The 26977-nt window shown below is 45.8% G+C and overlaps 1 protein-coding gene across 2 annotated transcripts in view; it reads left to right on the top strand.

Moving 5' to 3' along the window:
• Positions 1-26977, top strand: part of LOC149339713 (nephrin-like) — a 166955-nt gene that overhangs the window by 97755 nt on the left and 42223 nt on the right. For both annotated transcript variants that reach the window (XM_089548393.1, XM_089548394.1), the window contains exon 3: positions 22595-22859. In XM_089548393.1, coding sequence (XP_089404519.1) covers positions 22595-22859 — 265 coding nt within the window. The remainder of the gene's footprint in view (positions 1-22594; positions 22860-26977) is intronic.

Raw genomic sequence — 26977 nt, 5'->3', positions numbered from 1 at the left:
CACAAAAAAGAAGCTAGTTTGCTGTTGTTCTTGCTTTCTTTTTCTACGCTTATAAAAAAGCGGCAAGGCAAGCTGCCTCATTCATTGTTAATCAGAAAAGTGTGCATTCCTGAAACATACCTGATTTCACGAACATCCTTTTAATTAATGCTTCCATGGGGCGATGGGCCCCCTCTCAGCTGCTAAACGTCCAGCTGGAGCCTAGAGGCCCATTCATACAACTTCAAACGCTGTGATATTTGCCTAACACTTAAGCAAGAATGACACTTAATTACAGAATAACACTAAAGCCCGAATCACAGAGTTATCCGCTCAATACGACGCGTAAATGGGACAGTGAAAAGGAGTTGCACTCACCGCCACTAGCTGCGTGCGCGGTAAGAAAGGCACTCAGTGGCCCAAGAAGAGCAGAGAGTCAAACCAAAGATGCAAATGAGCCGCGCCGTACGACGCCTGGAAACGGGACCGCGGGAGCGGAAAACTGAGGAAGCGAATTCGCTCCCGGCTACGCACATACATGAGAAAGCTACCAGAAAATTGGTTTTTGAGGAAAGGAAATGATGCTCCAACTGTCTCATATATCTCGGTGGACACCTGAACCGCGCCGTAAGGGAAGGGATAAAAGAGAAAGTGAAAGAAGAAAGGAAGAAAGAGGGGCCGTAGTGGAGGTCTTTAGAATAATTTTGACCACCTGGGGACCTTTAACGTGAACTGACATCGCACATCACATGGGCGCGTCTTGCGTTTCGCCTGCATCGAAACGCGGCCGCCGCGGTCGGGTTCGAGCCCAGGTACTTCGGGTCAGTAGAAGAGCGCCTTAACCATTGGCAGTAAAAATGTGGAGATATTGGGAAGAAAGTCTGGTAAGATTTAGCAATGTGATGTTCAGAAAAAGTTATGTCCTCGGAGCTGTCTTCATCTGTCCACGTCATGGTGTTACTTCGACCTGACGATAACGCTACAGGATATTCATCATCAGTATAATCATCATTATCATCATCATCATCATCAGGAGCTACGATTATCGCTATGCTCGTCATCAGCAATATCATCACCAATGAAACAACACGTACGTAACCTGCTCTCGTACTGAACACGCTTGAGAATGCGTGCGCGGCTGTAACAGCATTTCAGGGTTTGAAGAATAAATTTCCCAGCCCTTTCTCATTTCCCTTTTTAAAACCAGTTAAATCCACACTCCTTCGTTGACAGGTACTATCCCTTACGATAAAGAAAATGTCAAAGAAAAACGCCTCTTTTTTTACCGACCCTGTGTTAAAGTCAGCCGCAGTCTCGCGCGTCGCGTTGAAGTTACGTTTCCTTTTCTTTTCCTCCTTCCCCCAATCTAACAAGGCATTTGCGGTCGCACTTTCACCTACGCGTACAGTTGCGTGAAAGTGCTAAGGGTCCCCGCTCGCCTGCCTGCTTCTGCTCGCAGGAAGAAATGGGAGACCCGCGAGAAAGCCGAGGCTCCTCTGTTTCCCAAGAGGCCGCAGGAGCGTTCGGCCGTGTCCGGATGGTTGCTTGGCTTCCTTTACTTATTTGCCCCTCACCCACTCCCTATCCTCCTCCCCTTCAAGACCAGCGCCTCTTCCGAGGCAAGCTTCCCGCAGCTTCCTTAAATTGACTCTGCTCCCTTACAGCCATGTCGTTCAGAAGCGAGCCGTGACTCCCTGCCTTCAAGGCTACTGGCTCGATGCCTGCGCTGGCGATTTCTTTGTTTTTGTTTTGTTTTCTCCCTCTTCCAACTCTGGGCCTTTGTTAAACTTTTAAACGACCCTGCGCGGGCAGCCGCCTTGTCTCTGTGATATATACATTTACGCATCTCTTTGCTTGTGAATCGTTTTTTTTCTTGCTTTTTTTGTGCGGCAGAGGTGAAGTGGTGGTTCGCAAACTGGGATGGAAGGGGTGGCTGGCTCTGAAGGCTGTTTTCCAGTGTTTCGAAACCCCTTTCAGATGCGCGCTTCTTTCAAGAAACGCTCGCATACGGGAGGTGCGTTCGTGTTAGGAAAGCTTTGCTGTTTTGTTGTCATCATCCGTGCAGAACAGACTTCACAGGGACGTAAGTGAGCTTACCTGAAAGCCAGTACGCAAGAAGCAGACAACACAGCTATAAAGGTCATTACAGATACTATACTATTCGGTGTGCAGTCCGCGTCACCCTTGTGTAGATCGCCCAAGTGGCGCACTTTCTAGCGTAAGCATTGACTCCTCGTCACATCTTCTAGATTTTAGAGGAAATGATTGTGAAGAAATGAAGCTACACAGACGTCTAAACAATAATGGCACGCGCACTTTGCACAGAAAACCTCGGCTACTTTCTAATTTTTTACTGCGTTGTGCACACAGCTCAACCGCTACGCACAAGGGGGACGCAGGCTGCACCTTTGTTGCGCAAAGGAAGACGGACACTTATTAGAGAACAATGTTACACGGAATGCAGTGCCATCGTTTTTGCTAGCGTTAATAGTATTCCGCAACAAAGGCCGTGCGATGACGGAGACGGAGTTCTGTCAAAGCGGTAGCATTAAAAGCCTCATGGAAAAAAAAAAAAAACCCAAAGGCGTTCGTTCGTCACAAAAGCGCTGATTGGTCAAGGAGGTGTGACGTCAAAGGAATAGAAGACGGCAGCTGTTTCACTAGAACCTGCATGAGACCACTACGTTATCGCCACACGTTTTCCTTCTTTATTGCATGGAAAGCAGTATCGTTGATCTGCCCAATTTCGTACATAGAGGAGTAGAATTCCGCGATGCTGACACAGATTGCCATGCCTTCATGCACCTCATTGCACCTGCCCGTCAAAATTGCGGGAGGCGTATACATGCGTCATGAGCCAGCAACCACTGAGGATGATCATCCTCCGCAGCGGGAACCTCCTGCACCAAGGCGCATTGTTCTCTGAAAAAAATTAGTTGAACGATGCGGTTTCGAATGACGATCCATCATGCAGCTCTTCCACAAGCCAAAAAGTCCAATCAGCACTAACAGATGACACAGAGTCCCGGAGTCTCTGACTACAGGTAGGAACATCATATATTGTAAGGCGAGATCTCAATGTTCTTTCTAATTTTTCGTTGAGGCATGTCTAAAACCAAAACAAGAAAACACTGTATCACGGCATCGTACAAAGCAATCACTCATCGTCTCTTGCTTGTCACACAGGCGGCAGCCGCCGCGGCGGCTCAGTGGTTATGGTGCTCGGCTGTTGACCCGAAAGACGCGGGTTCGATCCCGGCCGTAGCGGTTGAATTTCGATGGAGCCGAAATCTAGAGGCCCGTGTACTGTTCGATGTGAGTGCACGTTAAAGAACCCCAGGTGGTCGAAATTTCCGGAGCCCTTCACTACGGCGTCTCTCATAGCCTCAGTTGCTTTGGGACGTTAAACCCCATAAACCAAACCAAACCAAACCAAACCAACCAGTTCACCGACCATGACACAAAAGTCCCCTCGGTACCAGCCCTTGAATAATGGAAGCCACTCCCTAACATCCCGCCAGTTCTTCTTCTTCGTCTCTACATGAAAATGGCACATACCCACGCGGGGGGATTGGCCAAGGTACAGTGCTGATTGCCAAGGAGGTATATGTGCGGAAAAAAAAAAACTAAGTAGAATAGTTACTGCCAAGCTCTCAAGCTTTGCTTTGGCTGTCGTCGTCTTCGTCAGCTTCCATCCCTGTGCAAGTCAGTCCAAAAGCAAGAGAACCCGAGTGCTTCCACGCGCGAAACGAAGTTCGAACGCGTGGACAGTTTAGGGGCAACAAAAAAAAGCGCGCCAAACATGCATCAGGTCACTCTGAACAGCGGGAGATTTTAACCAAGGACTTCAATTATCACTGGTGTGAAAGAGGTAGGCGTACCACGACATCCCCCCCGCAAATAAACGTCTATGTTAATGGACGATCTGTCAAAGAGGTACAGACCATGAGAATACTGGGGTTGTATTTACAAATAAATGGAAAGAATACTGACACACTCACTAAGCTAAAACGCATGGTAGAAGCGACGGCGCGATTAATCCGCCGCATAGCTAACCGCAGACAAGGGGTGAGGGAAAGAGATTTATGCCGCCTAGTGCAGGCCTTTGCGCTAAGCAGGATACTCTATGCCACCCCTTATCTCAAATTTTCGAAAGCAGAAAAGGACAAATTGGATAGCATGATACGGCAGGCCTATAAGGCTGCGTTAGGACTCCCACTAAATGCCTCAACCGAAAGGCTTATGAGGTTAGGAATGCATAACACCTACAATGAACTGAAAGAAGCCCATTTAATGGCTCAAACAGCGCGATTAGCCAATTCCAGAACTGGCAGGAGTATTCTTACCTGGCTTGGAATTAACTTTCAACTTACGAATAACGATGCTAAAGTAGACTTACCCCGCGACTATAGGACGGCCCTACTAATCAAACCACTCCCCAAAAACATGCACCCCTTACACCATGAGGGTAGAAGACAAACACGAGCCAAAGCCTTACATAACAAATACAGACAGTGCGCTGCAACACTTTATGTAGATGCGACAGAATACAAATATACCAATGCCTTTGCAATTGTGGTTGTGAACGAGAATGGTGACCACATCGTCTCGGCGACAATCAAAACGAAATCCTCTGAAACGGCAGAAGAGGCGGCTATAGCCCTCGCCCTAGCACATACCCAAGGGAGCATCATCCTCAGCGATTCCAAAATGTGTATCAATAATTTCGCTAAAGGGCGAATTACAAACACCTCCCTTAGAATCTTTAACGCAACCAAATTCTCACCAAATTATTCCGAATTGATATGGGTCCCAGCCCATTCGGGGAATACGGGGAACGAGGCAGCCCACAATAAAGCCCGAGGTTTCGTCGACCGGGCAGTGGATGAGTCTGGCTCCCTGAATTTCACGAAGGACTCCATGATCACATATCATGATCTCACCAATCATTTTAAATTAGAGAGGAGAATTTTCCCCCCTCCAGACAAAAGACTTACTAAAGAACAAGAGGTTACGTGGCGTCGTCTACAGACGAGATCGATACGCACCCCATCACTCCTCGCGCACATTTATCCAGATCTTTACAACCCAAACTGCAAACACTGTGGCCAACGTGCTACCTACGATCACATCCTGTGGGACTGCAAAATAGAGCCACCTCCGGGTGATCTAGTTACAGCTCCTTCTCTCGAGCGGTGGGAGACCGTGCTGGCTAGCTCTGACCCTAGAACGCAAGTTTTGGCGGTGGAGTGGGCTGGCAAAGTCGTCGAGGGCTATGTACTCTCGACCACTTAACGCGACCTCTTGCCAAGCTCTTCACGGCGAATAAAATGTTTTACAATCCAATACAATGGTGTGAATGAACTCAGTAAAAAAAAAAAAAAGAACTAATGCCACCGCACCGTCAATGGGAAATTGTAATTAGGCGACCATCTATTTTTCGGTAGCAGAGTTTCGAGCTGCTGAGAGAACACGAACGAAAGAGAAGAGAACAACAGGGGTCTTTGGGCCATATAAGGTAACGTGCTGTTGATAACGTGTCGTCACGTGGTAGTTACGTTGGAGACAACCTAGCTACGGCTGATGGGTTGACCAGAGCTGAGCGGCCCTAACACAAGAGAAGTGCCAATGAGGCCAGCAACAGTTCTTTTTGTCAGCAAAATCTGCCAGGGGTGCTTTGTAACGGATTAGGGGCTGTCACTTGCAGAATAAAGCTACAAAAAAGGATCGCATAACAGCACGAATAGAAGCCTTGCATCCATATATAGCGCCACCTTTAGTAAGATAAATATCTTCTTTTTCTCAAAGAACGTAATGTCAAACTTCGTTTGATGAAGAAGGGTTAGGTCTTCCTTTAGGGCCATTGAGAACTACATACAACTTCACTAGCAATACTTTTAAGTGGGTAATTAGTTCATATTTGGAACAATAAAAAAACTGCGCGGAAAAAAGAACTAAAACTATATACTTGTCCTTTGATATGTGCGTAGTGTGTCTCATTATGTTAGCCTCCAGTCTAATAACTCCTATGAGCCCACTAGATATTTGCTGAGCTCTGAAATAGTGGGCTTTGCGCGGCTTTCTGATAAAAGCGTTGTAAGTCTGTGCGCTTCGTGTGTTCGCACATGAGGCTTCGTATCTGTTCTTTTTTCAACATTCATTTTTTCAAGGCAGTTTTCAGAAGTTTCCACACACACGTACACATGCCCAACATTCTCGGAAAAAAATTTCTAAAATTGGAAAATTGTAAGACAATTTGTAAGACAATTGGAAGACAATACAAAAGTATTGAAGGTAATGGCATTCTTCTTATATGAAACAAAATATTTCTTGTAAAGTGTTTCCGTAGATCGCGTCGAAGAGTTGAGACTGCCATGGAAAACCAATCGGGAATGCTTTTGACGACAGCAAAAATGTTAATAGAAAAAGAATTCAAGACTGTTCTCTGTGATCTACGGATATATTAATTGTTATAGGGAAATGTTAAATTATATGAACAAATTATGCTCATTAACGGTTTCTCGCTGTTGTTGGGTATGGGCATCCTATTTCGGGCTGATTGCGGCTAAGCGCATGGTTAACCTAAGGTCTATGACGCTTTATGAGGGGATGTAGACAACCTTCACTCAAAATTATGTTCTCGAGCACAAAGATCCACGCACTTTATAATAGTTATCCTGTATCTACAAACGATATTTCAAACAGCATTGTTGCTTGCAGTAAAGTTGCCATTCTTTTTTTCAGGCAGAGCAATAAATTTCATTTGAAGACCGATCTCTAGTTTTTGGATTGAGCTTTCCACCCTAATCTCTGAAGTGTCCTCAGTAAAACAAGCCGTATCATTGTTATTACGGCGTCGTGGTCCGTTCCCTTCAGAGTTGGTAGCAAACAACAGAAACACAAATGCAGCCGTCAATAAATCTCTACTGGAGCCTTTAGAGCTGCACAACATAAAAGTAAATACGGCGGGGGGTTGAACAATCGCTCACTCCATCTCTTCCTCGCCTCCTACCAGCCCCTCTACAGAACATTCTCCGAAAAGCAGTGGAATGACCGATGTTATTGAAGTAAGTCTGTTAACGCCACCAAGGCTTTTTTTGTTGTTGTCTTGCTCGGCAGGAAAAAAAAAAGTCAAAGAGGGGAGGTGGTCTAGCGTGAGAACCCCGAGCTTTACACCAGCCAGAGCTTTAAACACTAACTCTGAACAATACGTCTTCTGCGGCGGTGTGGTAAAACACGAAGTGTTATGCCCCTATACGCTGTTTCCTGAAGAGCGAAAATCCCGTATTTCTTAAAAACAACTAAAACAAAAGAAGAAACGGAAAGGACTACAAGCAACAAACCAAAAAAAAACGAGATCAGAGACGTGTTCCAGCGAATCGAACAAAACGAATTAGGCGCCCCGAATCAAACACCACGCAACCCGCCGACAGCTTACAGCTCACGAGAAGGGGGCGGATGGGGGGGGGGGGGGGGGTGGAGGTGCTTGTGAAATGGCTGGCGACTGCGTATGCTAGAGCTGTAGGCACGCTTGCCTTTTTTATTTTTGTTTGCTTTTTATGTTCCCTTAAAAACAGGCTGCCGGCGTGTCTATCGATCGGCAGAAATCTGTGCCCGGCAACGTAATGCCATAGCGCTCGACAACGCCAGTCGACGACGCCGATTACTCTCGCCCGCCGCCGTTACAACCCGCCAAGTATCGCGCCAGCCTGCTGTTCGGGGAACACAACTTTTCCGTCGCCGCCGCACTGCGAGCCCCGGGCTGGGCGCGCGCCAGCACGCGAACCCGTTGTTGTTCGCCGCTGCCACTCACTCACACACACGCACACGACTCGCGATCGACAATGCGCATGTGGGCGAAGTCTGAAAAGGATGAGGGTGCGGATGGGATAAAGGGGGTTTGAACAGAGCTTCTGTCACCTCAATCATTGGTGACTGATGACTAGGGACGAAAATGGATTCGAAGCAAACAATAGCAGAGCCCGAACTGAGTTTGAAATCGGACGAGCGATTGTGCAAATTCCATGCTGCTTGGCGAACAAAGGAAAAGAGAAATCACCGTCGCCTGTTTGGAAAACAGGAGAGTGAGAAACGAAATGGCGGCTCAACTCTCGACTAGATCGGGGCGCGGATGGGCTATGTTTGAGTTGGGTTTGTACACTTCTACTTTTATTTATTTATTTTTTTTTGCTGTATAAATATTTTCTAGATACTGTTTTGAGTAGGGCTTAGCATGTATTGAAGGAATTAGATACGTGTGGTCAAGCAATGGAGATTGACGAGAGTGGAAGAAGGAGGGGGGGGGGGGGGGTGGAGTATTTTTCTGATATTTTCCGCTGCCCTATGATGAACACCTTTTTGTGCAAAGCTGTTGTTGAAGCGGAAGTTTCGGTGGCTGATTTGGAAAGCATCAACTCTACCTCAAGCAAGACACTCTAGTCGATGAGGCAAGACTTGAAAATGCCTTGCTTTTACTTCCTGCCGAGCAGCGTTATAAAGTAAATGGCGGCACGTGCACGTGATTCTGCTGGCATTAATAGATTTTATGCCGAGCTCGTTTTGTATATTAGAGCACAGCTTTTATGTTGTGAGTCTGACATCGCCCAAAAGCTGAGTCAGCGCCAAGGTAAAAAAAAAAGTGCCGGAGGGCTGTTGTTTTACGCTATAATAAAACAAAGCGTCCTTTCTTCGGGTGACTGCTCGTAAGACTTTCCCCACAGATTCATATAGGGACAAAACCATTCACTACGAGGGGCACCAGCTTCAATCGGAGGGTAGCAATCTGGCGTTCCGTTATGAAAGAACGTTTGCAAATGCAGAGAAAGCGCAGTGTGCGAAATCTCATAACTACAGCGATAGTTTAATAGTTTTCTTTTGTTCTTTTGTGAATGAAAATAAGGCAGTATAGCCTACGCACTTATTTTTTGCAAAGAAAACGAATAATTTCGAGACAAATTGGGATCATTCTTAGCGCGTTTGTACTTAACTCTGAGCAAGAGAATTATAAGTTCAGTGCATGTATTGAATCCGTCCGATCTCCCATCACACAGCAGGCTATGCCATAGATATACCTTACTGACAGCCAATTGGGATCGGGGTGGTGGCCAGTGCCACCTTGCAAGTGCCACCATGACCTAAAGCTGAAGTGGCGCCATGCCATGGTAGTCCTCGGAAGCTTACGAAGTCTTCTTCAATAGCATTACGGCGGTTTATCGTCACCAATAGAAAGAATTCAGGGGGCCCTAATAAAGCTAATAGAAGGTTGTTGGAGATATGGGATCACCAGGCTAGCGAATAAAAAGTACTGCCTCTCATGAGGAAAGTCAGCAGTCACCGAAACCAATATGCATAGGGGATGTTTTCTTCTTAATTTTCAGCGTTCATCAATGGGAGATTAATAGGGTAATTACTTTTTAAAGATAATTGATTGCAAAACAGAAGAAAAACAACCATATGCCGCATGTGGGATCCGAACCCATGACCTCCTAATTACGCATCCGGTGCTCTACCACCCGAGCTAAGGTGATTGCTGCCCATTCTTGAGCTTTGGGGGTATTTGTGTGTAGTGTTCTTTTCTTCTGCTTTCTAATCAATTATGTATAAAAAAAATTACCCTATTAATCTCCCATTGATTTATGCCATAACAAGCCCCTGTTTTCCATTCTCTTGTGTCCTCTGATGAGGTTCGAAAGATTTCCTTCTTTCAAATCATTTCCTTTGGAGGAGAATAAAGACAGATAGTGTGACGGGTGGAATTGAAAGGAAGGCACGGGAACAGTGCAGACAGAAAATGCCGCGGTGGCCGACTGGTTATCGTGTTCGGCTGGTGACCCGAAAGACGCAGGTTAGATCCCGGCCAGGCGGGCGCATTTTTAATCGAGGCGAAATGCAAGAGTCCCGTGTACTTTGCGATGTCAGTGAACATTAAAGAACCCAGGTGGTCACAATTATCCGTGGCCTTCCATTACAGAGTCCCTCATAGCTTGAGTCGCTTTGAGGCGTTAAACCCTATAACCAAACCATATCAAGAATATTTTCGCTAGCAAATATCCTCAGAGCTTTGACAATCTTCTGAAGGAGCGCGTCTCGTATGTTATCTCTCATATATCTCTGATATACCTCCCACCCCCCCCCCCCTTCAGTACTTATACTCCGTGTGCTATGTAGGTGCTGTACTTTAGATTACTTGCCACACATGTTTCTGAAGCTTTCCAAGCCGAGAAGCAACTAAAGACTGCAATCTTTAAGGCCTGTTAGGCACCTGTAGCTCACTGTACATTCGGCTCCATTTTGAACACACTTTTCTGTGCAACGAAAAAGCAAAAAAAAAAATCAGCCTATTTTTCCGCCCGTTGAGAGACAACCAGAATGAATGAGCGCATCCCTACGGCGCACAACTGAGCAAAAGAGACTTCCTTGCAAGAAATAAAAAGAAGAAAAAAAAACGCAGTGTGATCGAGAAACAAGATTAATTGACCAAAAACAAAAATAGAGGAAGGGAAAATGAATTTGTTTTTAAAAGGTTCATAACGGCCACAACGCGCGATTAGGAAATCTCGGCTTTCCAGCTCCGAGAAGTCGTTAGTAAAAAGATGGCGCAAAAAGGCCTCGTTTCTTCTTTTTTTTTTGCCTTCTACTGCCGCTTAGGCGGCATGAAAAGAGCTTTTGTATAGATAGGCGCAGAAGCCGGCGTAATACACAGCACACACCATGGGCGGCCGAGGAAAAATTTCGAGACGGGGACGGCGACGAAGACAGAGATATACTTAAGGAATGAGTGTACCGACTGGCTATTTTTCATTTCGCCTTGGCAGCGCGGACGTACTTCTTGAAACGAATAATTAATTTTGCTTCCCCTCTTTCCTGCTCGTTTTTCTTTCTTCCCTCCTTCTTTACAACGCCGAGCAAATCCCTCCCGCTGCGTCGAGCAGACAGTTCCATACACCGGCAGACAGTCTGTGCGCATTCGCTTTTCCGCGGTTCTCGCGGAGTAGCGCGTAATGACGTAAAAAGCGAAAGAGACCGCGGACAGCCGCTGCTGACAGACACAGACAGCTGTCACGTCACCTCGCATCGCCGGTCTCTCGCTAAACGACGACGTGGAGAAGGAAATAAAAGCCGCCAGAGAAAGAAAACAAAAAGAAAAGTTTCTAATCAGATATTCTATTTGCGCTCGGGGAAAACACGAAGCAGAAGATACACGAAAGGAGGTAGCGGAGCGACGCTTGCCTAAAACGACCGGAAAGCAAATAAGAAAGCTGTCTAGAAATGCTACGATGAAGAGCAGGCAGGCAAGCGGGCGGGCAGACAGGCAGACCTCGATGTAGGTGGGGAACCTGAAAGAGAGTGAGAGAGAAAGGGAAGGGCGGGCATGGAGCTCTATAGGGGGAAGGGAGAGAGGACTTCGCAGGGGTGAAAGTTGTCAGCGCGCGGCCGCGACGTCGTCGCCCTGTCCTCAGAGCGCGCGCGAAGCGCACACATTTGCGTGCGCCCGTTCAACCGGAAGAGCTCAACGCCGACGTCAGGGCACGCTCACTGCGCCGTGCACCAGAACGACAAGCACGTCCGTGTAGAAAATGAAAGAAGAAGAAGAATAAAAGAAAAAACGTGTAGGGAGAGAGAGAGGCTGTGGAGGGCAGCACAGCGCTTTGCCCGCGAGTGGAGGATGAAAATAAAGAGAGACTGACTGCTCTTAGAGACGCGAGGAGGATGAGCGGAGGGAGGAAAGAGAGAGAGGGTGAGAGGCCGAGGCAGAGTGCGCGGAAGCAGCAAATGTGCCGGAGAGGCCATTACGATGATGAGGTGAAACGGCAGCTCGAGCCAAGTGGGAGCGGAGGCGGGCGACGAGGCAGTCGGTACAGTGGAAGCGGCACAAGGAGCAGCTGGATATAGCAACAGCACCTCCCTGCCCCTCTCCCTTCGTCCCCTTCACCGCACAGACAGAGCGGTAAGAGGCGACGCACGGTTTTTCTGGCCCACCAGTTCGGGCCCTGTAGCGTCTTGCGACCCGATAAGGAAGTAGGGACACTGACTGGAAACACGTTCCTCATGGCTCGCAGAGAGGAGGATAGGGGGGAGAGGGGGAAGTAGTGAACTCTTCTTCTTCTTCTTCCCTGAGCAACGCGTGGTCAACGACGCGGCTGGTCTGGCGCATTTTGCCGAGGAGCTTCTCCTGGCGTGGTACCATCGATGATGTTGAAACGGCCTGGTAGCAACGCCGGATCGAATGGCAGATAGACGTCTGATGGGAACAAGACTCCGCCGTCTTGTTGGCTCCGGGAAAGAAGGTTTGCGGTCAGGGGCCACGTGCTGTTTGCGTGCGGGTCAGTTTGCTGTTTGCCGATACGCTGACTCCTAGACTCTGTTTGCGTGGGGGCTATCGCGGCGGTAGAGTACAGGTCGGCTTTCTTTTTTTGCTCACAGGGCATTAGCAGAGTGTTAAGTGAGGTGCATCACTTAGGGAATGGTGACCTCGTAAAAAAAAAACAGACTGCAGATGAGCGAGGTGAAACATTGCGCGAGCAAGCAAATGAGGCCGAAGAACAAAAAAAAGGGGGGGAGGGAGGAATGAAAAGCGCAAGGCAGATCGAACGGATCGAAGACTTACGCGCGGAAAACGGTTCCCAGAATCTTGAGAATAAGTCGCGCGCGTTGCGAAAGCGGCCAGAAACGATCGCGAGACGAGAATGCTTGATTCCAAATTGCAGCCGTTATTTTTGATCGATTTTACTTTTTGCCTCGAGAATCGATTATTACTATGTTAAGAAATCAGTGCCATTGTTATAGAAGCTATTGCGTCTTCTCCGCTTCGTGGAATTCTCGATGCAGCGTGAAGTTTTATTTCCCAGACGCTATTTTCCTGTTTTCTGTTGTCGATGCCACCTCAGGCTAAATTCTTTTCTCAAAATCGGACTCACATCGACATCCATTTGTACTAAGGATACTTAGGTCCAAAGAAGAAAATATTACGACCAGGTATATAGCAAACCGGCGAACCGGTTTCCTTACGGCATCCGTTGCTAGGCACTTCGTATGCCCAAAGGATGGAATCAGTTACCAGCAGGGGTGTGCGAATATCAAATTTTTCGAATACGAATCGAATACGAATACTTAGTTCCGAATACCGAATCGAATATCGAATAATCAAGGACAGACGCATTTAATCACTACTAAACATTTATTTGGGCACCCAAGAACATCACAGTTCAACTATGGATGATAAAAGGAACACAAAAGGTGTGTGTGGCTGCACAAAAAGTAACAAAGTCTCGAACATTATTCTTAGAAGAGTGGAAATATCAGAGGAGATGGCTAGTACACAGCATTGATTAAGGCTAGCTTGCCATCAGCACAAAAGCGCGTTGCTGGGATGACGTAAAAGGTTGTCGTGAAGGAAAACCAGCTGCACCACATGGTCAGGCAGAAGTAGTTCCCTTCTAACTGAAACGACTCCTCCAGCCACAGAAAATGCCCTCTCACTTGGCACTGACCTGGCACGTATTGCGAGGTATTTCGTGCACAGCTCTGACTATACCAGCTTCAGAAAATGCCCTCTCATTTGGCACTGACCTGGCACGCACTGCGAGGTACTTCGTGCACAGCTCTGACTATACCAGCTTCGCAGGTATAGCCACAAAAAAGCTCACCAGCGCAGTCAGCTACGGCATGGCCCTTGGAGGAAGAAAGAATTTTCCTTCCGTGTAGGCGCCGCCGTGTTGTTATATATCTGTCGATAGGGCTTGCGGACCGAAATGCACGCCGGTGCTCACAATGAATATTCGGCTAGATACGAATATTCGCGTCGGGCCGAATATTCGAAACAACACGAATACTTGGATTTCGAATCGAATTCGAATACTAAAAATATAATATTCGAAATATATTCGAAAATTTCGAATATTCGCACACCCCTAGTTACCAGGTTTCTAACCTGGCGTCGTATTCTGTAAGCCTTCTTCTTGCTGTCCTATCTTCTTTTTTTCACCAGTGGTTAGGCTCGCCTTTGATAACGGAGCCTGCGGGTGTTATTGCCTGTCGGCTATCAACCGTGACGTCACCGATAACTGCTACCAATCTTAAATGCCCAAAAGAAAAGAAAGAAGAAAGAAAGCTTACAAAATACAGCCTCTAAATTTCATTGCCTGCATGACAAAGCTCTGCAATGACATGCAACGCCCGCGCCAAGAATTCTTTTGTTTTCCTTCCCTCCTTCTCTTCGATCGATTTTGCTCCAGCAGAAATCTGTCGCCTCTTTGAACTTGCGAATAAATTAAATGCGAGCGACTGGCTACTTGTCAAGGCGACGGAGACATTCACAGCTACGAAGCAGCGACAAGACCAGCGGCCTCTTTGCCCAATGTAGGCAACCTGCAAAATGCGGAGAAAAAAACTAATATATATGTATATAGGATTATATAGGGGCATATATGGATATATCGGAGTAAAATGAAATAACAATCAAGACTAAGATGGATGGATGAGAGTGTGCCTGAGATGAAAATGATCGAGGGTCCGTCGTCTGCGTCGCAATCTGTCGGAGTCCCGTCTTATCTTGTCGACCGGGGCAGCGAAAAGATTGGCCGGAGGAGCGTCCGAGGATCAATCAGGTTGGATGGCCAAGAGATCGCCTTTCTTTCTCAGGTGCTCGAAGCGTGTGTGTGTACGCCCTTCTGGCACCGACCGTCGAACGTCTGAAGCTCCAGGTTCTGACTGCGCTTCTCGCCATCGCTTGTTCCTGTTGCTGTTATTCTCGGTGGGCGCATGCCATCAGAGAGGTCTGTCGCCGCTGCTTCATGACAAGATGAACCGGTTGGAACCTAGGAAGAGCACATATTTTCTGTTCGACACTCACGGTATTTGCTTCTCTGGGCGCTATGCGAAGCGCGAAACGTTCGTTGTGCTACCGCGTTAATGTTTCGCGACACGCACGGCGCACACATACCAATCTGGCACGGACGTTCGTCACGCCATTATATGTGCGGAATCGGTTAGGGAATAGTTTCGACGATTCTGCTTGAAAGTTCCCAGGGGTGCGGAAGGACTCCGGCTGCAATGCCACGTTGGTAGGTGAAAAGGGAGAAAGATATATAAAGGGACGATAGCACTTTCGAGACTGTACATCGTTATGCTTTATCCCATTGTGGTGCGGCGTTCACGAATGTGCACGCGACTTTTAAAACTTTGTTTGTTAGCGTATAGAGGATTTCACGACGTCACTAATGCCGGAAACAACTGAAATCTCGGCTTGACATGGGAGGGACATGCCGTGCCTATAAAAAAGGATCGCTTTGCAAAAACAAGAAATAAAGATGCACGTTTCTAAGTTCTACTCTGCGCCTAGAAAGTGCTGTCTGGTGCTGTGTGTGTTTTTTTTTTTTTTTTTTGCACTCTAACGCGGTGGGATGCTTTACGAAAGGACCCTGTAGCTGAGTTCCGGTGCAGAAACAGCTTCTTAAGAAAATAATTAATAGGGAATACATGTTCGTTTTTTTTTTTCGAAGAATACGGCTGAAAATCTCTTAGCGTGTAAGTTTGCGTGGTGCCTCAATTTTTCAAGTTTTTAATACATTCATGTTATTTTTGTGAAGTGGGCGTTGGAAATACGCGCACAAAAATTTTCACTTTTTTCCCAAATAGTAGAGCCTAATGCATGTCTGAAAAAGTTTTGTAGTGCGTTCTCCGCCATCCCTAGGTGCATCCCACCGCTTGAAGGTTAAATGCCAAATGTAAAGATATCAGAATTCGACGAGGATCAAGGAATATGAGGTGTAAAAGTGGGGGTAAATATGCGAAGTCGTTTTGTATGAGCACCTCAGACAGTAATAAAATCGTCTGCTAAAACTCCTACATCGTTCAGGCTTCTCTACAGGACGTAAAAAGGCAGACATGGGGTCTCATGATGCCGTCAGTAAAGATGGTGGTAGATTTAGAATGCAGAAACGTTGCTCGAAAGAAGGGAAGTAATGCTTCTAAAGGTGAAATCCTCGTACCGTTACTTCACGGCATTAGACGAGACACGGCGGACTTGAGCGAAAGCATCCGGAATCGGGTATCTAATCATCGATAACATCCCTGTGCTTCTCCGCCCTGCTTTAGCGCTGAGAGGCTTAACGCAATCGCTGCTTTAATCGCCAATTCCACCGCCATTTTAAATGCCAGCGACCGAAAACTCGGCATGATTTACCTATGAGCTTCGTACATTCGAATCCTTAAATTTCGCGAAATCCTCAAAAATAGAAACAACTCAGCCTCTCTTTCAGCCCACGAACTATGTTGGACGATGTGAGTACTCTAGAATGCGCGCCTACATGCCATGCGATAGTGCCAATTTTGAGTATGGTCTAAATTCATGGCCGCATTGGTTTTTTGCTGGTGGCCATAAAAAGAACGCGAATGAATAAGCTTGTAGCCACTTAAAAATGATGTAATGACCTGGTTCGTTTATGAGGTTTAACGTCCCAACGCGACTCAGGCTATGAGGGATGTCGTAGTGAAGGGCTACGGAAATTTCGACCACCTTGGGTTCTTTAACGTGCACTGACATCGCACAACACATGGGCCTCTAGAATTTCGCCTCCATCGAAATTCGACCACCGCGGCCGGGATCCAACCCGCGTCTTTCTGGTCAACAGCTGAGTGCCGTAACCACTGAGCCACCGCGGCGGTTAATATGCAAATTACCTGTAGTTTCGCATATCTGGCTCGTTACATAAGCGGTAAAGATTAGTCAGTGAAACTCGCCAGGCGGCAAGAAGAGAGCACAAGTTCGCTTGAAACATGGCCTCAGAAACTTTGGAAAAGCGGATATTAAGAAAAAGTAGGATTCCCTGCGGCGTGACATAGACGGCTACACTGCGCAAGTTTTGCGGTGAGGTCAGAGCGCAACTACGTGTTTAGAATGCTAGAAAAGGACCCTTGTTTTAAGTTCTGCGGGCAACCGTACATATGGAGGCGTGTGTTCTTATGTACTCTCGTGTTTAAGCTGTTCTAGTGGCAACATATTACCGGGATGTAAAAACAAAAACTATCCACTACCCAGGCCCTGCGAAGTAATGATAGTAAAGATTAAACGTAGATATTAAAATCAAGCATTGCCAGGCAGCTAAAAAATCTTCGGAAAGCTTCTTTTCTCACTCCTGGGCAAATGGGTGGGGGCATAATGAGGGTCACAATTTTCTTGAGCAATATAGAGATTACAGGTTGCATCAAGTAAGCCTTTACCAAATAAGATATTGCCTGCTTTTCTTTGTACTTGCTGAAACCGCACGTTCAAACTCAAATCTCACAGCCTGTAGCAGAACGGTCTTAGCGTGGGTAGCTCTCTAACAGTGTTGCTAGTATAGGATGCCCACGCACTAACTATGGCCTAGACTCTCGCTTTCAAAGCTTACTCCTCTAATTTATCGTCATATTAAGCAAAACCATAGGTAATGACCGTTCAATGAGATTTAAAATAATCAGGTGCCTGAAAACACTATACTGGAATAGCTAGAAGGCTTCTGCTACATCCCATGTATTGCACTGAGCTTTGTGCTCTGGAAAGTTACTTATTATTCTTTTATTTTTGAGAGCGCATGTTCGGTAGAAATCGGGCTGCCCGAAAACCAAAGATTTTAAATGCATGCGATTACTTAGGCGGATTTTACCAAGCGTCAAAATGTCCTTACCGCGTTAATTTAACTGCCCTTTAATTTTTTTTTTCTTTGGCTTCTATATTAATGTCGCCGCTGCAAAGCAGTGCCACATTTAGGTACGATCTTTCGTTCCCAGAATTATTTCTTTTCTGCCGAAAATCGCTCAGGAGTAGAGCGGTGCTTGGGTTAAAAATGGTACGGTATATTCTAATTTGATATTCCGATCGATTTTGGGCCCGTGTTGAAACCGCTGCTAAGTTCGCTTTTTTTTCGACGGTTTTTTTTTTTTTGCGCTATGGCAGTCAATAAATAGCCGTGAGCACTTATAAAAACAGGTAGGTGTCGATTACCATGGAAACGGTTACCAATGGTAATTTTTTGGCGTGCATTGCCGCCTTTGTGCAGAACATTTATGCCGACGCGTGCTGAACTCGCCTGTTTCTTGCTTGCACTAAAAGCCTCATTGTTCTGACATTACAAAAAAATGGGTGAAAATAGCCCTGACAACCGCGGATTAGTGTTATTTACAAAACTTTCGTTACGACAAGAGACCAATACCGTTTTCGCAGTGACTCGAATTTAACAATTAACTGTTTGAGTTGACCAAATTGGGAAACTAGACATTTTTGGAGTAGGGCAAAATCGGTTCGCAATCGCAAACCGCAACAGAGGATAATCTTCTATATTGTATTCAACTGAGGATAAAGGTAAGGAAATTACAGCTGTAAACCATGCACTCCTCTTCGACAAGTAAATTTTCCAAAAAAAAATGAGATTACAAGCGCGAGCTGAATTCAATGTTCTTACTGAGATCTTTTAACAGGGCTAAAAAAAATCAAAAATAAGGTTTTTACTCCAAAAGCAAACGGTTCTTGGTATGAACAAAAAGTGGTTCAGAATGTGACAGAGCTTCTCAAAGAAGCTGCTGCTAAACAAAACAGGCACGTAGAACAAAAAAACAAGATTTTAAAAGGCAACAGCGCTTACCACAGCCTTCCCCGTGTTTACTGTTTATTTTTCCGCGTGTCGTCAGAGCGGAGAACTTTACTTCAATGTAGCCTGGCTGTCAGAACTCGAGAATCACTGCGACGAGCAAAAAGTCGCGCCAGCTGTGATAGTTCATGTACGGCTCCTGGAAGACTTGCCAAACTACTCCCCCTGTCCTTTTTCTCACTAAGGGCGCGCTGATGCAATGTTCCTTTCCTTTCCGCTAGGTCGCATCAAATTCACTGCCCATAAGAAAGAAACAAACTGACAACACCTGAAGAAGATGTGATCGAAAGACCGTGTTCGTCTTCCTTTCACTCTCTCTTTCTTCTCTCGCTCTCTCTCTGCTTTTCCCTTTATTTATTTCCTTCCAGTTCTTCCAAATAGCAAGCGCCCACAGCGGGGGATCGGCCGCTGTTCGTTTAATGTGCACTCGGTTAATGGAAAGAAAGCAATCTATCAATATCACGGTGTCTTTCTTACTTGAGTCTCTCTCTTCTGAAGTAAGAAAACGAACGGACAGAAAAATAAACGAATAGAAGCAGCGAGCCTCCGGGGACGCCAGCCAGAAGGAAAGCGCGTGGATGCGTTCTGAGGGGTTACAGGCCCTTTCTCTTGATGCAGGAGCATCGCCTTCTCGTTGCGTGCCAAGGTGGATGAGTGCGGCTTGAGCGTTGAGCCGCCGATCGAGAGATCGCGGCGGCCAAATCCTCGCCGCCCGGAACAGAAATTGCGCTGGCGGTGGAGGATGATGAAAAGCAGAGAGGAAAGGAGCCAACTTTTGACGTCTCGATATTTTACCGCTCGTGGAAGGAGCTCCAAATTAATCCGGGCCCATTTCCTTCGTATCGACTCCGAGGAAGTCGCCGTATACGTTGTTGACTATTTCACTGGCTACTTTTATCGCGAGCTCCGCAAACATGCAAACACGGCAGGGCTGCGCCTGCCTCTTTGCGTTTTACGAATTTTTATTGAAACTTGAAGGATTCTAATGGAGTAATTACTTGGTTATCGTTTTCGTAGAGTGTGCGCGTCCTGTTGATCTTACTCGGTGCGCATTCGTATAGTCAGCGCCTGCGCTTAAGGCGGAGAAAAAGAGAACTGAATAAGAGAATTCCACGTCAGCAGTATCTCTCGGGGAAGTTGGACGCACGACACACTTTTTAAGTCAACAAGTGTTAGGGCGCTCATTCGAGCATTACTGAGATCCCGTGAATACTAACGCTTCATTGCACCGCTGGCGTTTCTCATTTAGTTTACAGAAAGGGTGCGCTAAAGAGGTAACATCCCTTTAACTACTCAACCATGCACACTCATTGCAGTAGGCTGGTCTAGCGTGCTGTTAATACTTTTAGAAATAGTAGCGGCATGACTTTGCTAGCATTGTTTATTAGCGTCATTACCTTTATTGTTGTAAACGACATTGGGATGTTGCTTTTATTTCCTGTGTTTATCCAACTGTTACCTTTCAACGAATCGCTCTTTCGGAAAATAAATATGAAAACAAGCGCAGAGACAGCCCGTGAGCCATACCGTCTCGTTTTGGGCCATTTCAAGCTTAAATTGCTCAAAAAATGAACCACACAGCACCAGATTGAAAATACAAGTGCGCCACCCCACAAATGCATTTTCTCACAGCACAGATGTTCATAGGTTGTTTGTAAGCGCGCGTCGCTGACGGCGCCGTGAACTCAATTTGCTCTTGAAACGCTTGACATAAGAAAAAAACATGAAACGGTGTAATGTCACGAAAGATGGCGGCTTGTAAGACCTGAAAACAGATGCATCTGCGCACTCTTGGGAGCGCCTTGGTAATAACTGGAGTAGTGCCTAGCCCGCCAGCTCTTCCTTTCAGCGTGGTAGAAGCTGTTGTTTTTGTCTGAAGATGCAATTTAATTTTTCCAAGACTTGCGCGGGGCCTGTGGTGTGAATATGAAACTTCTAAATTTTTACCTCGATTATACTTGTATGTACTGACTGTTGGAGTGACCCAGAAAGCTGTAAACGCGCCCTTTCAAAATACTACTATGTAAAATTGTAAATTATGCGGTTTAACGTCCCGAAACAAAACGGGGGAGGCCTAGTGCAGGCCTAAAAAATTAATTTAAACCACCGGCGGTTTTTTAACGTGCGCGGATATCGCACAGCACCTCCATCGAAATACGATCGCCACGGCTGGATTCGAACCCGCTACCTTGGTACCAGCAGCCGAACGCCAAACCCTCTGAACCGCCGCGGTGGGTAGAGCAGTAATATTCCTTCACAATATGGAATAGAATATTCTATTCATTCCCAATATGGAATAGAATATTATTTATTCAAACTTTGTTGAATCTGTCACTCAAAGTACATAGTTGTCAGCTACTGCATACAATCAGCAACGCCGCGGCTCTTTAGTAAAACCAAGTGACTAGAATATATTACAAAAAAAAACGTTACTCTAGTAATAGCCTACGCCTATTGCTACAGTGGTGTCGCGGCGCTATGTTGCAGAGTAACACGCTTCTCTATTATCAGCTTCGATAAAAACCGAGCACTCCTTAATCGTTTTTTTTTTTGCTTTTGCTAACCAGCGTAAGTTTGTCTTTTCTAGCAATCTTTAGCAATACAACTTCAAATTTTCAAGCACTTCTAGCACAAAAGAATAGATATTTTAGCAAGTTTACCGAGCCGCTTGTTTTATCCAGAGACTCCCGACTTTTTCTACGGGTCAGCCTGCAAAGAGCGAAAGCTTTATTGCGTAGCAGGGTAAAATAGTGGGCCGGAAACGCCACTCCACACGGCGCGAAACTAAATACCAAAACAATACTTATTAGTTTCTGCCTCCGACGAGACATTACATTTTTTCAACTCGGCTAAAGTAACATAGCCTAAAGCCGAAACGTAGTATGGGGGAGGAGATTTCATATTTGTGCACATTTAGAAAGCGTCATGAAAAGAGGGAATCTGGAAACTTTAGCATTTGAGAACTCTTAATGGGAGTCTAATTAAGCGTCTCGGCAGAGAGTGCTTTGATCAGACTAATGCTATTGATTTGATTTTGGAGCCGTATGTTTTAAAGCTATTGCCCGCTGGCAGACGCGTGTAATGAGATTACAGTGAATGTAAATGAATATTTCAGTGCAACTAGTCCAGATAATATTGCTGAAACGATTGTTCTAACTTCAAATCGGCCCGGACTATTGAGAAATCCTAGACGCAGCGACGTTCTGCGATGAAATTAGGTATTAACTTTGTATCTGTTCATTCCCTTCCGTATGACTGATATCGATGTAGACTGACCAGCGGCAGTTAAAGTCATTGTTTTTTTTGTTTAACCATTGTTTTCTTGTAAATGTACTAAATAAGGGTGTGTGGTGATGTAAATAAAATTTATTAAAGCTAAAAAGAAGACTGCCTTTGTGTTGATGAGTCGAAAGGCAGAACTGTGCTAGACCTCATTCATATCGCTTGTCATATCGGCCACTCTTTTGATGCTGATGATGATAAGGTTTTTATGCAGCAAGGGCAGCTTTTGACCAAAGTGAGCCATGGCACAAGCTGTTTTTTCGATTACAAAAGATGAGACATAGACTCAATTTCCACGCATTTCCCCCCTGAGGGGCCGAGCACCAGGCCAGGGGAAACCTTGCGCCCATTATATCACCAAGAAGAACAGAAAGCTGGGCGAGCTGGTTGTTATCCATTTCTTTAACAGCGCGAAAAAGACGACGACGTTTACACACACAACAACACGACCGCTGAAAATTATATCCCCAATTGTTAGCACGCGACACTGGGATGAAACCCCGCACTTTGCGCATACGAGGTGAATGCTCAAACGGCTAGACCATCGCTGCGATCTGGGCAACTCTTTTCAGCTGTAAAAGCCACTGAAATCTAATACCGATTCGCTGTTTCTTTCAAGTGTTAAGCATACTGCACTCGCCTTGGGTGCACGCTAGCGTCTCGATGCGGAAAAATCTGACCTAGCCCGGCTGTTTGCGTTCACACAGGTGTGGAAGGACGATGCCTGGGAGGCTCGCTTCACCCTTCGTCCCGTGGGCCTGGTGCTGCCCTCGCTGCGAGCCGACCAGCAAGGGGTGTACGTGTGCCGCGTCGACTTCCGCCAGGCGCAAACGCTCAACCGGCTGGTGCGGCTGACGGTGATTGTGCCGCCCCGGGCGGTCATCATCCGGGACAGCCGAGGGCGGCCCCTCAACGGAAGCGTCACCGCCACTGACGGCCAGTCTCTGTCGCTTCTCTGCACGGCGCCCGGAGGTGAGCCCCAGTTGGCGTGTGGATGGATGATCATGCTGAACCGATTAGTGCAATCTGAGAGCGACCTCAGTGCCGCGGGCGGTGCTCATTCTGGACTGCCATGGGACTCTGCGCTACAGCAGCGCCGGCTATTATCCAGAGACAGTACCTATACCACTTGTGGGCGTAGCGTCGAGGTGTGGGGGGTAATTAAGCGAGCGAATGAGGTCCTGACTGAGGCATCAAGTGCGCAGAAATTAGAGAGGAATGTGAGAGTGATTAATGGGTGGGTGAGGCTCTCTGGCAGCAAGGGAGCAGGTGATGAACATGTGGGCGAGTAAGTGTAGTGCATCAGCAGCGAATACGCAAGACACCAGTGACCAAGTTCATAAATTGGAGAAAAAAGGTGAGAGCGTGTGAGCGTGTGAGCGAGTCGCTGACCGCGATGCACGAAATTATTATAATTATTTAACAAAATGTACTCTTCATACTGTCTACTCTCCCTTGACCCCGCTTTTTTTACCCAGAATGATTTAAAACAAGAATGTTTACAAATGAACAAGGCGCATCAAAATTAGACGTTCCGTTCTCTAAGTATATATTTTGTGAATGTTAAAATTGGACAACCTCACGGCTCTCGACAACGCCAGATTATTCACCGGCTCAATTACATCTGTAAGGAGAATAATGCGAAACGTCCCAACGAACAAAATAAGATCGATTGATGAACTAGTTGCTACTTCGAGCACTTCTGCAACGAATTCGTCGTAGCTTTTTTTTTCGATCAGTTTTTGTTTGATTTCAGTATTTGAGAAAAATAAACATACTGTTTGTTTACTCCTCCTCTCAGGGCATATCCAAGCGATGAAATAAAAGATGGCCCCGAAGCTGTGGTATAGTTCGCTCTGCATAATTCCTAAAAAAATGACTTGTAATGCCTGACTTTAAATGTCGTTTTCATTTTAAAATTTTGTTCTAGACATTTTGGTCACGGCTGTTTAAGACGAAGAACGAAAGTAAAAAATCTTTTTCGAGGTCATTTCTGCGTCTCCTGCAAAAGATAGGAAGTGCAGTTATATTCACCGGCTTCGTAGTGGTCGCCATGTTGTTGCGCGTGGCGAACGGCGAAAGGCCAAGCGCATGCTTAATCAACTTGGCACCACGTGTTTTAGCTTACCACAATTAATCTGGGCACTAGACAACAAAATGGCCCCCGTGACGTCATGTGAATACCGTCTATATTAGAGTACGGGTGAAACAGATTTTGATCCATGTTCAAGCGCATGTCATCGGTAAGATTATGAGCGATCCAGTTCCATATTGCCTTACTCTAAGGTACTTACTTCTATTGGCATATATACAAATGATGATTTATGCTAACTGAATAGGCAAATGAAAATATGCCAATATATCTGGTTGTGTGCTTGTTTATGTATATTTAATATAATCCATTTCGAGGCATCTATTTTTACGCTACACATACATTGTATAAAGAGATGTAAATATTTCAGGCAAATGAAAGAATGCCCACGCTTATGGCTGTGTGCGCGTGCATGATGTTTGATATGATTCTTTTCCATGCATAAATTTTTACGCCAGACATGCATATCTTGAAGAGATGTCAATATTTCAGCGGACCATTAGTGCCGGTCACTGGAAAGAGAAGTTAAACAATCGACGAAGGGCTTGAAATCCATAATTCTTTCCGAGAAAATTACTCATATGTTTCAGTCGTAAATGCAGGGTCATTACTTACCGCTGCGGTACACCTCCTTGCCTTTCCACTCAGTGCGATGAGGGGCCATTTATTCTTACAACCACTCAACTGAGACTCGGTAGATTTCAAGGTACAGTGTTGTCCCTGCTTTATATTCTTTAAAGATTGGCTTGATAGCCTACACTGACAAACGGTCTGCGAGGTCAACACAGACGATGTCGACACGTGCGTTGCTATGTATCCATGTCGATTCAAATCTTTTCGCAATTTTCGATCAGTGGCGCAAAAGTTGAGACGCCACGGTTGACTTCATGCAAATGGTAATGCGTTTTTTAGTTGACCTTCCAAAACATGCAGAGCACTCAACTATGTTCCGATAAGGTTCCAGAAAATGGACGCACGGGGCACTAAGCGGAATTTATTCTTCTTTAATTTCTAGGTTTAAATACGTTAATCGCAAGGACACTGCGCAAACGAAGCCGCAGAGAACGAGATGTCTGTCTGATGACAGAGCAGTATCTGAGCGAACTGTCTAATACATTTACGCGGTACACGGTTCTTTCAATTTATAGCCCGCAGTGGCTGGAAGTTATCATGCACAACATTGTAGGACAAAAATTTTGAATATTGAAAAATTGTAAGATACTTGTATCGAAATATTGAACGGGATGGTCGATTATTCTGATACGTAGGAAACTGTCGCTTTCAAGGTGTTTCCATCACTCGCATCGATCAGTTAAGCCTACCATAAAAAACCATTGAGCGACGCTTTTGACGATATCAAAAATGTTAAAACAAAAAAAATGCAAACCTGGGGATGGAGGTCATCGGATATATTGATTTTAATCTTTTAATAGATGATAAAATTACGTTCATAAACTATTTCCAGCTCAAAAATGTTTTTTTCCAGAATTTTTGGGTATGATTTTGTCTGTTATTGCAAATGACATCAATGATTCTAAGCCGGTCTCCGCATCTTAATGTGAATGCTTGCTGGATAAACTTACTACAATACTGCGCAATACATGTGTTATCCATCACAGTTTTTTCCGTCTTACCGCTGCCTGATCTCCTCCTTCAACGCCGCAATCACACCAGAACTTTTGAGGTGAAACTTCTAACGGAACCACTTGGTGGTTGGTTCAGGAAGTTTTTCTCGATTTTCCGCCTAGGCTTCCCATATTCACATCATGTACGGGATATTTCTCGCGAAGTTTTTTTACTTCGGCTCTATTCCTATGCGTCCCGATTTGGGTCACCTTTGTCGTGTGACCGCCAATACTGCACATTCGTCTATTGGCCTCAACTACAAACTTGGCGGTTTTGTGGTGTTAATGCTTTGACGCCCAAAATCAGCGAAGAACCATTTCTTCAGGGAACACTCGAAGTAAGAGCAAGGGTCCTTTTGTGGCACAGCCAGATCTGGGGACAAAATGAGCCGTATCAGAGTAACAGAGTAAAACTGTGAGAAAAGTTACTGCTTCAAAGACGGTCCTCTTCCTTTCTAATGGCTCTGATAAAAGCAAAGGAGATGATGAACGGCTTGTCCAACGAGCCATGACAGGCACAAGAAAAGTGAAGCCCGAGCTGTTAGAAAGTGAATGACCTCGTTTCCTTTTTCTTAAAACTAGGCGCCCCTGAGGCAACAAATGGCTTGTACTGGGTGTCGCTAATGTTGTGCAATGTAGTGGAAACGAGACGCGTCTTTTCCAAGTTTATTTCCAGGCCTCTTTTGTTGCAGTAAGGGAAAAAAAAAAGTCTAAAGGAAGGCTGCCTAATCTATAACGACGACAGAAGCGTTTTGTCGGGAAGACAGCAATTTTCGCCGCACGACAAACCCACGGCACCAGAAACACTGTGGAAAATTCTGTTTTGCTATAATAATGGAGGCTGCATTAGGACGAGAGGCTTCATGTAGTTCGCGGAAAGAACCCAGTTGTTAATACAAAAATGCCAGTCGTTATGTCCTCCCCCACAGCCCACGTATTTCCTTTTTTCTCCAAAAAAGCGTAAAAGCTTTGTTAAACAGGGCAAACTTTCATGTTGTTGTTTTTTCCTGTCAGATTCTAAACTCCAGCACAGCACAAGAAGGATGAGTTATGTTCCCTCTCCATATTAAAAGCCGCGGAAACTGACTGAACAGTACTCCAATTAAGTCCGTGAGAGAAAGCATTGGTCTCCCTCGAGCAAGGGCTGATTATACTTAATTCAGATCAGCGCACTCATGCGGATATTCATCGAGCAAGTGGCAAGCCTATTCCTTACAGCCACCTTGCAGCGCGCTTGGCTATCCTTTGTTTCCTCGCCAACAGCCTTCTCCGCAGTAGGTGATCTCGAAAACCTTACTAAGCAACAATGTTCGCCGACACAACGTACGCTGTGATTGTATTTATAGACGTCTCCCTGTTTGCCAGCAACGTGA

Source organism: Amblyomma mixtum, chromosome 6 (genome assembly GCF_055824585.1).
Source record: "Amblyomma mixtum isolate Tamu chromosome 6, ASM5582458v1, whole genome shotgun sequence".
Classification (NCBI taxonomy): domain Eukaryota; kingdom Metazoa; phylum Arthropoda; class Arachnida; order Ixodida; family Ixodidae; genus Amblyomma; species Amblyomma mixtum.
The sequence above is the reverse complement of the archived record's forward strand: the minus strand, read 5'-3'. Positions and strand labels throughout refer to the sequence as shown.